At 54.1% G+C, this 12647-nt stretch overlaps 1 protein-coding gene across 13 annotated transcripts in view; it reads left to right on the forward strand.

Moving 5' to 3' along the window:
- LOC106982728 (TBC1 domain family member 14) overlaps positions 1-12647 on the forward strand; it is a 210505-nt gene that overhangs the window by 118331 nt on the left and 79527 nt on the right. Inside the window, exon 1 of one of the 13 annotated variants that reach the window (XM_027075105.2) lies at positions 1736-2114. The exons of the other annotated variants lie outside the window; for them this stretch is intronic. Within the exon in view, the coding sequence (XP_026930906.1) occupies positions 2002-2114 (113 nt within the window). The 5' untranslated portion in view covers positions 1736-2001. Of the gene's footprint in view, positions 1-1735; positions 2115-12647 lie in introns of those variants that run through there. 13 annotated transcript variants of the gene reach the window in all.

Consider the following 12647-nt stretch of genomic DNA (forward strand, 5'->3'; position numbering starts at 1 on the left):
TTTTGAAATCACCCAAGTCCTTGAGTTAGATCCCTTTCTGCTCGAAATTTGTAGTTTTTGTATCCTGCACCGAAAGCTGATAGATTTAGGTAAGTAATTCTTCGTCATGGGTAAGGAAACCGAGGCAACGGGTAGTGAAGTAGCTTAACATAGCGGGGATGCAGGGCTTGGGTTTCTGGACTTAGGATTCTTGTCTGGAAAACAGAAAGAAGTTCGCGTGTCACAGGGAGGAAGTGTATGTGGATGTGAAGCCCTAGGCATCTAGGAGGCATATCCCTGTCTTGTTTATTTTTGCCTGACTTGACTTTGACCGCTTTAGGATTAGCATGTTCCCATGCTGATGTTCTGGTGGCTTTGACCTGATGTCAGGGTTTACAGAAAACAGCCGCTGGTGTGTACGTGCACGCACGCCCGCTCATGCGTGTGCACGCACTACTGAGATACTTGGGCAGGAGCGCTGGTTGGCGTTCCCTTGACCTGCTATTTGCTGGCATGTGGTCTCGGGTAAGGCAGGCACTCAGCCTCTCCCGGGCCTTAGTGTCCTTGTTTGCAAAATGAGCTGAGGGCCCCTGCCTTACGGAGCCATGAACAGGAAAGTGATCCCGGTGCTGAGCTCGGAGTGCTAGGGGGCCAGGGAAGCCAGAAGATACGAGGCTGGGCTGACTAGTGCTGGAGGCCACCGTGTAAATCCGCGTGCGGTGTGATGATGGCTTGAAGAGAGATGGGAACACGGCAGCAAGCCCCTGGGGAGGTCCAGAAAGAAATACAGGGGGCAGCGGGTGTTTGAGAGTATGCACGAGGTCGGGACAGTGTTCCTTAGGCAGAAGGATCGGCGTGGGTAGAGTCATGGCAGCAGGAGAAAGCTCAGCATTGCTGGGAAAGCGCAGAGGTAGGAGAGGCGACCAGAAAGGTGTGTGGGAGCCCAGATTGGGCAGGGCTTTCAGGACCGCATTCAGACCCAAGACCCAGCATGTAAGAGCGGACAGTGAGATAAAGGTCGGCACCGGTGCTGGTGAACTGCCTTGGGGACAAGGCCGGGGGGGGGGGGGGTGGTGGGGGGCAGGCTCAGCAACGCCTTCCGAGCAGCTCCCGGGGGAGGCAGTAGCTGTCCTGCTCCGAGTGCGTGTTCTGCACCGGGCACTTGACCTGTTCTCAGGCACTGCGCAGCCGTCAGGTGGGGCCTGTCTGCCCAGCGGAGACCACATGGCCGAGCTGGGACCTGAACGTTCACTGGCCCAACTCCAAAGTCCCTGCTCTTTCTATAAGAGACACACGACCTCTTTTTAAAAATTTACTTCTTTATTTTTAAATAATCTCTGTGCCCAACACGGGGTTCAAATCCACCACCCCGAGATCTGGAGTCGTATGCTCTCCTGACTGAGCCCGCCCCCACGCTGCCTTTTGTAGCATGGGGGTGCGGACCTGGGGCCGGGAGGGCAGGAGGAGATGAGCTGTGGTTAGAGGTGCAGCGCAGAGCCTGCAAGCATGTCCCTGGAGCAGACAGGTGCACTGTGCAAGGGCAGGCTGGAGGAGACTGCAGCAGGTCGGGGAGGTCACTCTGTGGGTCTCCGTCAGGGCACGGCATTCCCTGAATAGGAAGAGGGCGTCGTGTGTGAGCGGATTAAAAGGCCTTTCCCTCTCGCAGTGTTGGAGTTATCTGGGTGTTCCGCCGGGTGGGAGTGAGGCTGCGGTCAGCCCTGTGTCCCGAGGCCTTCCGGGGCGGGCTGTGGGGAAGGGCAGGGTCCATGACAGGCCCGGGAGGCTGTGAGTGGGAGAAGCAGAGAAGATTTTACCAAGGCCCCCTAGTCGGGTGGTTGACATGGTAGTAACCAAACGTCCGTGAGGCGTCTCGGCTACTCGGACTGTGGTCCTTTGTGCTGTGAGTGTCTGCACGGGCACACGCTTAGCCTGGGTCCTCTGACCCCACCCCGGGTTTTCCATTCCTCTGTGCGACTTCTTGTGCCAGGCGGGTTGTCAGCAGCCCAACCCCTTGATTATGGAATGCCTGCCTTTCTTCTCCAGCCGCTGATTTACGCAGCGAAGCTGTTACACCCACCGCTGCAGCACCCGGGAGGTCACTGGAGCCCCGACTGGAGAGGTTTCTCTGGCTCCAGGTAAACTTCATGTCGAGGTGGTTCTTCCAGCGTGGAGAGGGTGTCACACATGGTGTCCCTCTGCAGACGTGGCTGCCGGGAGCCACAGGAGGCCAGCTGTCCGGGCAGGACACACTGGAGGTTGTCTGGTTGCTGCTGCAGGAGCCGTTTGGAGAGCCTGTCCGTCAGCAGGAGGCTGTGCTCAGAAAGAGCGGCGGAGATCGTCGGGGTGGGCTGCCTCCCCGTGCCGGGCTGTGCTTCGTTTGCTTCCTTTGCTTCCTTTTGGCAACAAATCGCAGCCATGATTTATTGAGTGCCTGCAGTGTACCAGGCACTGTGCTAGGCCCTGCAACACGTTTCTCATCATACGTTTTTCCCAAGAAATACTTACCGAGCACCTGCCGTATGCCAGGGCGCTGTTCTAGGTGCTTGGGATTCGTCTGTGAACAAGACAAAGACACTTGTCTTTGAGGAGCTTCTGTTCTAGCGGAGGGAGGTGGGTGGTAGCCCGTGAGTAGGGGAGCACAGATGTTGGTGCCGATCAGCGCCATGGGAGAGACGAGGCAGCAGAGCCTGGAGGGGCCGGGCCATAGAATAGGCTGGTCCGCGTGGCCCACCGACGCGGTGCCCGTCAGGTGCATGAGGGGGAGAGACTCGCGCAAAGACGAAGCAGGGGAGGAAGTTGACCAAGCAGACGCCGGGCAGAGCAGAGTCCCAGGCCGGCCCGGTGCAGTGGAGGGACAGCACAGAGGCCCGTGAAGGGCTGAGTGAGCGATGAGGAGGGTGGCGGTCAGGGTGGTCCCACCTCCGGGCCTGTAGGCCAGCGTAGCGCTGCCCTCGGCTCAGAGTGAGGGGGGCAGCTGCGGAATTTTGAGTGGAGGAGACGTACTGGTCGTCTACTAGTTTGCTACGTGACAAATGGCAAACAGATATGTAGTGGATTAAAACAGCATCAGTGGTCCATCATCGTGTGGGTGGGTTCTCTTTCGATGCCTTACAAGGAGGTAATGGCCTTGTAACTGAGGTAACGGCCGGCTCACGGGGATCTAGAGGCTGGGGTGAGGAACGAACCACGTCCAGGTTCAAGTCCGGTAACTGGCAGAACTCGGCTCCTTGTGGTTTTAGGACTGAGTCCTCAGATCCCTGATGGCTGTCCGCTGGTGGCTGCTCTCAGCGACTAGATGCTTCTCCTATTCCTTGCCGTTGTCCCCTGTGTCCTCAAAGCCAGGGACAGAGAATCTCCCCGTGTAGAATCCTCTTCGCGCTTCGCATCTCTTTTGCCCGGGGAGAGCCCCCGTCGGTTTTTATGGGCTCACTGATGACACAAGGCCAGCCTAGTGACTGTCCTATCAGTTTCGTAGTTTATGCCTACACTAAGGGGGAGGGAGGGGGTGAGGTGGGGGGCAGCGTGGAGGGACTTTGAGAAGGAGCAAGAGGAGAGACGGTGCCAACGGCAACACAGATGGGAGTAAACACACGGGGTGACAGCTGGAGGAAGTGCTGCGAGGTCTCCTTCTTTGAGGTTGGAGGCGTAGGTGTTTTTGTTTACTGGTAAGAACGACCTCGTAGCGGAGTAGGAATGGAACGCACTGGAGACAGTGGGACACACAGGGACTTGTGCAATGCAGTGTCCTTCAGCGGCATCTGAAGGGGTGGGAACTGGTGCTCGTGTAGGGAAACTGGTTCTGGCTGGGTGGAATCATCCAGATTAACGAGTGGTAAAGCAGGGGCTGTGGGCAAGGATGCTGGAGGATGGTTGTGGCCGTAGGGGTCTGTGGAAGTCTGCTTCCTTTTTTTTTTTAGTGCACTTGGACTACTTTATTATTTTCAGTGTTGCTTTGTTGTGTTGCTGTGTGTGTGAATATAGATTTGTCATTTCAATGTATTTCCTTTTTTTTTTTTTTTTTTTTGCCAGACAGCCTCCTTTTTTTTAATAGACTTGATTTGTTAGAGCAATTTTACATTCACAGCAAAATTAAGCAGAAACTGCAGAGTTGGGGTGCTTGGCTGGCTCATTCGGTACAGCATGTGACTCTTGATCTCAGGGTCATGAGTTCAAGCCCCATGTTGGGTGTGGAGCCTCCTTAAAAAAAAAAAAAAAAAAGAAGAAAAAGTACAGAGTTCCCATATAATCCCCATCTGTGAACACAGGCAGGGCCTCCCCCATTATCCACATCCTGACCAGAGAAGTACCTTGTTACAGTCAGTGAACCTGCACAGACACATCACCATCACCCAGAGTCCGCAGTTCCGCATCAAGGTTGCTCTCGGTGTTGGGCTTTCGTGGGTGTGGATGGATACATAGTGACACATATCCATCACTGTCGTAGCACACAGAGTGGTTCCACTGCCCTAAACACCCTGCACGCTCCACCGTCCACCCCCCTCCCCTCCCCACACACCCTTGGCAACCGCTGATCTTCCTGGGTCCACAGTTTCGTCTTTCCCAGAATGTCACGTAGCTGGAATCCTAACAGTGTCACCTTTTCAGATTGGTTTCTTTCACTTAGGAGTGTGCATTTCAGGTTCCTCCCGGTCTTTTCATGCCTTGATGAAGCTCATTGCTTTTTAGCACTAAATAATATTTCATTGTCTGGAACGGACCCACTTGGTTTTCCATTCGTTTGCTGCGGGATATCTCGGTTGCTTCCGAGGTTTAGCCATTACGAATAAAGCTGCTGTAAATACGCGTGTGCGCTTTCTGTGTGGACATGAGTTTTCAGCTCCCTTGGGTAAATACAAGGAGCCTGATTGCTGGATCGAATTTAAGAGCATGTTTGACTTCATGAGAAACCACCAAACTGCCGGCAGCCGGCCGCCCCATTTTGCATTCCCACCCACGGTGAGCAAGATTCCTGCTGCTGCCGGCAGTGGGTTTTCTTGTGAAGTAGGAAGCAGGGTCCTCTGCTGACCGTGAGGATGAGGATGGGCCGATGGGGTGAAGGAGGAGGTGTGATGAAGGAGGAGGTGAGGAAGTCACAGTCGTAGTGGCACGTGGGGAAGTAGGATGGGGAAGCGAGGTGGCAGGGGGCGGGCAGGGTCTGGCTCCGTGGTGGGAGAGCTTGCAGGGGCTACGTGTGTGGGGCACAGGCATGCGTGCGGGGCGTGGGTGTGCTTGGCTGAGTGAGTAGGGTGACCCGAGAGGCGGCAGGGGAGGGGAGGCAGCAGGTAAGAGTGTGACCTGGCCTTCGAGCTGGGTAGGGGTGGGGGGATGTCCGGAGGGTGAGCGGCAGCTGGAGGGAAGGACCGCTGGGGACCTGGGCGGGTGGGGGACTTGGAGGAGCAAGATGTGAGGGCCCAGGCTTGAGGGTGCGGGGGTGCCTTTACCGTGCGGATGACTGGGCTTAGGTCCCCCCAGCTGGCAGTGGAGCCTGGAGGGGTCACCTCCGCCTCAACCCCGCCCTGGTCTGTCTGACGGTGAAGCTCTGCCCTGGTTGGTCACGTGCTGTTCCAGCTGCATCTGGTCGGTCCGTCAGGGAGAGTGGAAGAAGGGAGGCAGTGCACCCTCAATTACCCGCTCCGGGGCTGGATGGGCGAAGGGGAACGGCGGTTTTGTCCCGGGGGCGTTGTGATGACGGGTGCCCTGCTTTGGTGGGCGGGTGCGGGTTCAAGAAAAGTCCCATTCATGAACAGCACCTTGTTCTGGGGGACGGGTTGGCCTGGGGCGTCCTGCTCTGGGCACTGGGCCTTGGCATACATGCAGCCCCACGTGACCCTCTGCAGAGGCCCAGCATGCCGGGACAGCAGGAGGGGGAGGAACATGGACCAGCATCGTGCAGGGTGTGGGGTGTGGGGCGCCACTTCCTCATCTGCTGTCCTTGGCCTTCTCCACCCCCCTTCCCCCCCCCATCCTCACTTCAGCTGATGGCTTACAGTCAGTGTTCCTTTGGCCTTCCCCACCGGCCACCAGCCCAGACATCTTCCCTGCCCAGGACCAAGCCTGGGGACAGTGGGGGCCTCTCACTCAGGAACACCTTCTCTGTGCTTCTCTGAGGATCTGTGTCCTTGAATCGTTTCTGCAGATGCTTGACTACTGTCAGGAGGGTCCTCTGCAAGGCCGTTGTGTGCTCGGCTGCGGACACGTGGGAGGGGCTGTAGAAGCCGCAGGACACCTCGCAGAAGTCGGCAGGGGTGGCTGTTGTCCCCGCTCTGCCGCTTACTCCCCGTGTGTCAAATGGAGAGTTGGGTAGGTTGGGTAGGAGGCACCTTCCTGATTCAGGGCCTCGTCTGTCTGCAGCCCTTCCTCTCCCAGGCTCGGCGACCCCCTTCTGGAGCAGGTTGCGTTGCTGCACACGCTACACGAGAAGAACCCGCCAGAGAGTCCCAGAAGAGCGGAGAGCAGTTTGCTGCCGTTCCGTGGTTCCCGCCCAAGCAGCCACCATTGTTGAGTGCCTTCTGGCAGGTCCCCCAGACTCGGTGCCTCGTGAGGGCCTGCTTCGAGCTCGAACCATGCCAGTTAGAGCTCAGTAGACGTTTGTCAGATGGTCGACCGGGATGCCCCCCCGGGACCCAGTGCTGAGGATGCAGCGGCCAGTGACCCCGTCCCCCAAGTTGAAGTAACACACGGCGCGCGTAGTCTGCCGCAGGCGAGAGCTGCACCGTGTCAGGCTCTGAGTGCTGGGGAGAAATAAAAAGCAGGGTGTCAGGAGAGGAATGAGGGGTGCTGGAGGAGGTCCCAGCCTCCTTGAGAAGCAGAAGCCAGTGGGCTCTGTGTCCCAAGCCCCACAGGATCTCGTGCACACTTTGGCCTTGCCTCTTGGGTCGTCTGGGGTGTTGCGTTGGGCGTGCTTGCTGCTCGTGCTAGAGTCTAGACCCGTGCTGTCTGGTCTGTTAGCCACTGGTCACACGCAGCTACTTAGATTGGGTTAAAGTTGGCAGTCTGATTCCTCAGTTCCACAAGCCACACCCAGTGCTTAGTAGCCACGTGTGGCCAGTGGCTACCTCACTGGCTCAGACTCGTGCTTTTCCATTATTATTTTTTTAATGTGTATTTATTTTGGAGAGATAGAATGTGAGCGGGGGAGGGGCAGAGAGAGAGGGAGACACGGAATCGGAAGCAGGCTCCGGGCTCTGAGCTGTCAGCACAGAGCCCGACGCGGGGCTTGGACTCAGGAACCGCGAAATCATGACCTGAGCGGAAGTTGGACACTTAGCCGACTGAACCACCCAGGTGCCCCCGGTGCTTTTCCATCATTGTGGAAAGTTTTGTTGTTCAGCGTGTCTGGATAGTCTAGGTGACCAACTGTGACTTGACTTTTAGCCTTTGTTCTCGTTGACATATAAAAGCAGCACACAGTGGTTGGGAAACAGGTGAATCAGAAGTGAAGTTTATGGAACCAAAGGAAGCCTACAGAAGAACCTTCCGCTAGGGTCCGGGGGGAGGGGAGGAAGCCGAGGCAGGGTGGCCTGCTGGTGAAGCAGGCCGGGTGGGGAGGAACGGCCTGCTCTCTCCCCTGGACTGGGGAGACGGCCGCCGTGCAGTGTTGAGAATCTCACACGAGGTCCTGTTTGACACTCTCTGAGCTCCAGTGCACACTTAGTATCTGGGGAGTTTCACATGGCGGAGGGGCGGGGCCCTCACCTCTCAGACGTGTTCTGTCGTGCCTCCAGCGTGGGGACAGGGAACTCGGAGGGCATTCAGAGAGTCCAGTCGTAGAGCCAGGTTGTGAATATCTGTTCTGCCCTTCTGGTGGGTGGCTGGGCACATTGCTTTATGTTCCTGAACCTTGGGTTCTTATCTCCAGCATGGCGATAACCAGGCAAAGCATATAAAGTGCTTGGCACGGTGCTTGGCATGGTGCCGTGCCCTCACTAGAGTTTATGAGGGGGTTCTTGCCTGCTTCTCACTTGAACGAGCGAGTGAGTGAATGCTAGTAAGTGCCGGCTTGCCCAGGAGACGAGCAGCAGAAAGGGAAAGCCTAGAAACCAAGGATTCCATCAGGCCTGGAGGGTGAACAGGGTTGACTTCTTTGTGTCACTGCTGACTTGCGTGAAAGTGGGCTACTGTCACTTTCCCACGATGCACCCCACCCTCTACTAGATGTTGAAGTCAAGGGAATGGGAAAATAATTCTGTGTCTCAGTGGGTCTGATGATCTATTTTCCTTGCCTTGGATGGGTTAGGAAACTTCTCTGTACCTGTGGAAAGAAATTTTTAAGGAGACTTCATGGAGCCCAACTCAGGGCTTGAACTCCCTACTGTGAGATCAAGACCCAATCTGAGACCAAGAGCCGGATGCTCAACTGACTGAGCCACCCACGCGCCCCTGAGGAAAGAAATCTTTAAAGTTCAGCCACTTTTTGTTGGGTGTGGACATTGAAATTGCTGTTCATCTCTGGTGGGGAGGGCAGGCACCTTCACTCTGGAGTGTCAGGGACAGTAGCGTTCAGGAGTGGCATGAACTGAACCAGGAAGGAACTTATGCCTGCACATCTATTTATTTGTCCTCAGTAGCTATATTGTGTTCCTGATAAACCTTTCAGGCTACACTGATTTCTCGGTAGTGTTTCTGCCTGGCTTCTGGGAGGTGCTGAGGTCCTTAGAAATTTCACATCTGGGGCGCTGGGTGGCTCAGTTGGATAAGCATCCGACTTTGGCTCAGGTCATGATCTCACGATTCGTGGGTTCGAGCCCCACGTCGGGCTCTGTGCCAACAGCTCAGAGCCTGGATCCTGCTTCTGATTCTGTGTCTCCCCCCCTCTCATTTTCTCTTTCTCTCTCTCTGCCCCTCCCCCACTCATTCTCCCCCCCCCCTCAAAAATAAACAAACATTACAAAAAATTTTTTTAAAGAAATTTCACATCTGTAAGCAAGGTGGCTTTGGGGAGTGGGGGAAAGGAGAATGTATTTGTGCCAGATTCATTGGGCTCTGAGTTTACGGAACACCCTCGGTGTGCTCTCACTATTGGGAAATCAAACCCTGTGTCCTTACGGGAACTCCCAGATTTCTGTGTTTCGGTACTTTGCCAGTCGGCTGCCAGTCTGCCTTCCTTCTGCCCTTGGTGAGGTTGTGGTCAGCCTGGGAGGGGTGATTCCATAACAAATGCAGGCCACTTTGTGGGAGGATAGGGGGTTGGGGGTTTGGAGAGACCCCACGGGCAGCCCCATTCCTGCAAAGCAGCTCTTGGGCCACCAGCTGCTTGCTGCTCACAAATCAATTTCCCTTTGCCCAGGTGGGTATAAAACTCTGTTCTACTTAAAACATATTCGTGGAATAACACAAACATTTAAACGACGTTTAATTAAAGCTATTTGGTTCTATTTTGTACCCAGCAATGTTTGTCCTATAATGTATATGTATTTATTTTGTTTGTGAGGACACTGAATATTTGGCACAGGTGACATTAAATTCTGTTATGCCTTCTGTATTTTCCGTGAGCACACACATCTCACTCGATTGCCACATCACATCAGCTAGTTCCTGTTGATGTTAAGTGAGCTTGTTTTGTTTCCAGTTTTGCTGATTCTCTGTTGTGAGTAGTTGTGGTTTATCTCAGGATTCCTGTAAGGTTCTATAAATGGAAGAGTGATGAGTCATCCAGATTTGCCTAATACCCGTTTGGGGCCCGAAAAGGTCCAGTTTCCCCGTTAATTCCCCTTTGCTTCCAGCCAGAGCCTTTTCAAACGTAGGCTCTGTGCACCCAGCGTTACAGGAATAGAAAACATTTGCAGGAGTTTGAAAACTAGGGTTTGGATTTAGGTCCTGATTTCCTTTAGATTTCAGATTCGGGTGTGAAACACACTCCCCACCTGAAGGGGTTAAGAGGTCCAGAGGGTGTGGCCTCTGCCACAGCAGGCAAGTTGTGCAGAGGGGGAAGGGAGCCTGGCCCGGGAAGAAGAAACCCGAGGGAGGCCAGGTGGATGAGGACACGTGTGCCCAGGATCAGCCCTTGTCCCAGCACCTGATAAGTCCGTATCCTGGATTGAGCAAGTTTTATTCCTCTTAGAAGTTCCTTGGAACAGTTATTTTTTAAAACAGAAGAAACTGAGTGGTGGTCAGAGTTGGTGGGGAGGACACATGAGTACGTATCGACTTGTGTGGGTGTCAGCTGCTGCAGAAGCCTGAAGTTAGCACAGTGGAAGTTCATTTCTAGCACGTGCTCTCCCAAGGTCTTGCTGGCCTGTGGCTCTGGCGATGGCTGCCTGAGGTCTGCAGGTTCCTCTGCATCAGGTCAAAGAAGGGGAAAGCTCATGATGGGGCTGGGGGGCAGGTTCCTGGGTCAGGCAGACATCACTCCCCTGGAGGTTTGTCGGTCCGAACTTGGTCACGTGGCCAAACCTACCTGTGAGGGAGGTTGGGGAATGGGGCCAGTGCCCAGGACAGTGAGGAAGTGGGTTTGGCGAATAGCTGGGAGCCTCGGCCGTTTTTTAGGATCGTTTTCCTGACCCCCTGCCCCTCTTTTTTCATGAGGATTAAATGCCTAGAGTTGAGGAGTCGAATGCATTGTTATGCTCTTGCCTTTAAAAATGGTAGTTCCCACCACTTGTGGGAGAAACTCCAAACCACTTGGCGTGGCACAAGGAACCTTCTGGATCCACCCTTGCCCGCCTCTCAGACGTCCAGCTCCCATTTTGTGCTCCCATTTTGTACTTAGAGTCCTCTGAACCAGCTTTGTCTTGTCTCTGCACCTCTGCCCCTTCTCCCTCTGCCTGACAAGTCCCGTTTGTCCTTTAGGATTCAGCTTAAGTGACACCTTCTCCAGGAAGCCTACTCTGATCACCACAACCCCTTCATTTGGATCCCACAGCCCCTGGACTTCTGAGACAGCGCTGACCCCCTTCCCACCCCCATGACCGTGAGCTTCTGGAAGGCAAGGCCTCATCTCGTTCCTTGTTTTCCTAGCCGGTGCAGACACTTAGTAGCTGTTCAGTAAATAATCTGAAGCGAATGATAGGGAGACTATAAGTTTTAAAAAGTCATAAATCTGGTATACTTTCATGTATTTTCCTTTTCGATTTTATTATTGTTCGAGATACTGGGAGAAGACTCATCCCAACAGTTTGATTTCCCACATCCGGTTGCACAGCTGCGTGGGTTTCACACCTGCAGTGGGTGGTGTTTGCAGAGGTGGAACATTCTTCTGAGAGGCTTCTGGTGTTTTTTTTTTGTTTTTTAATTTTAGAGAGAGCACGAGTTGGGGAAGGAGCAGAGGGACCGAGAGAATCTTTTTTAAAAAGTATTTATTTATTTATTTATTTATTTATTTATTTATTTATTTAATTTTTAGTGAGAGAGAGAGAGAGGCACACACGTGCACTTGGGGTCAGTGGGGAGGGACAGAGGAAGAGGGAGAGAATCCCAAGCAGGCTCCACACTCAGCATGGAGCCTGACACGGGGCTCGATCCCATGGCCCTGGATCATGACCTGAGCCGAAATCGAGAGTCGGATGCTTAACCGACCAAGCCACCCAGGCGCCCCAGAAAATTTTATTTTATTTTTTTTTACGCTCACTATTTTATTTTTGTCCTTTACACTTTTATACCTACTACCAATTTTTCCTTTCTACCGTATTTCCTTAAAGACTTTGTATGAATTTTAAACCTGAAAACGCGTGCTATTTGTGAGTTTGGTATCCTGCCTTTTACATTTCCCCACCTAATTAGAAATTTTCATACATTTATTAATGTCTTGGTGGTGTTCCTTCTTGTGAATCATTTACTTGTCCGACAATAAGGAAATGATTCTGTTCCTGCTTTGGGGTGGTAGAATTACCTGTGTGCAGGTCAGTGTGCGTTTTCTGCTATTCCCATGATTGCCTGGGACAGAATCCCAGAAGTGCTTCCTGTTTCCTTGACCACCGTCCCCACCCCTGGTCGGCTCTGATGTGCTCCGGCCCGAGGTGATGGTGGAGAGCCCCCAGGAGCTCTTTGTCCATGGTCTCCGTGAAGGCTGATGGACCGTTAGAATTTGTCCTAGCTCTGGCCGCAGGCTACTTGCTGTAAGCGGGAGGGTTTGCCCTGCTGGGTACTGCAGTCTGCCGAACGAAGAGATGCCTGTGGTTTATCTCCTCTCCTCCTGCTGGGCCCTTGCTTGTGCTCAGGAGACTGACCCCGAGCCCAGCCCTGCTGGCTCACACTTCCCTGCCTTTGCCCGCGATGCTCCCCTCCCCTCTGCCCTGTGTCTTCTATGCCCATTTCTGTACATCTTTAACACAGACACCTCTGAAGCCTTCCTCGCATCCCCAGGACAGAGGGGACCTCCTCCAGACACATGGTCTCTGGACCTGCTCTCCTGGGCCTTCGCTATAGTCTGGTCTAGTTTTGTATGCCTTGCTGCTACTATGAGCCCCTCAAGGACAGGGTGGGGGTCTTACTCAGCCCTGATCTCCGGCTCATGCCCCGTCCATGTTCCTGATTGGCACTAGGGCAGCAGAGCGTGACGTGGTTCTGTGTAGTTGCGCAGTACGGACTCTCATTCCTGGAGCCGCGGGGAAGAGCGTTGTTTTTTTGTTTTTTAAACGCACATGGGTGGGGCCTGCTTTGCGCCCTTCTCTATATGAGAGAAGACAGGGATCTGTTGGCTTCTGGGAGCATGGCCTGGATTTGCCGCCGTT

Source organism: Acinonyx jubatus, chromosome B1 (assembly GCF_027475565.1).
Source record: "Acinonyx jubatus isolate Ajub_Pintada_27869175 chromosome B1, VMU_Ajub_asm_v1.0, whole genome shotgun sequence".
Lineage (NCBI taxonomy): Eukaryota > Metazoa > Chordata > Mammalia > Carnivora > Felidae > Acinonyx > Acinonyx jubatus.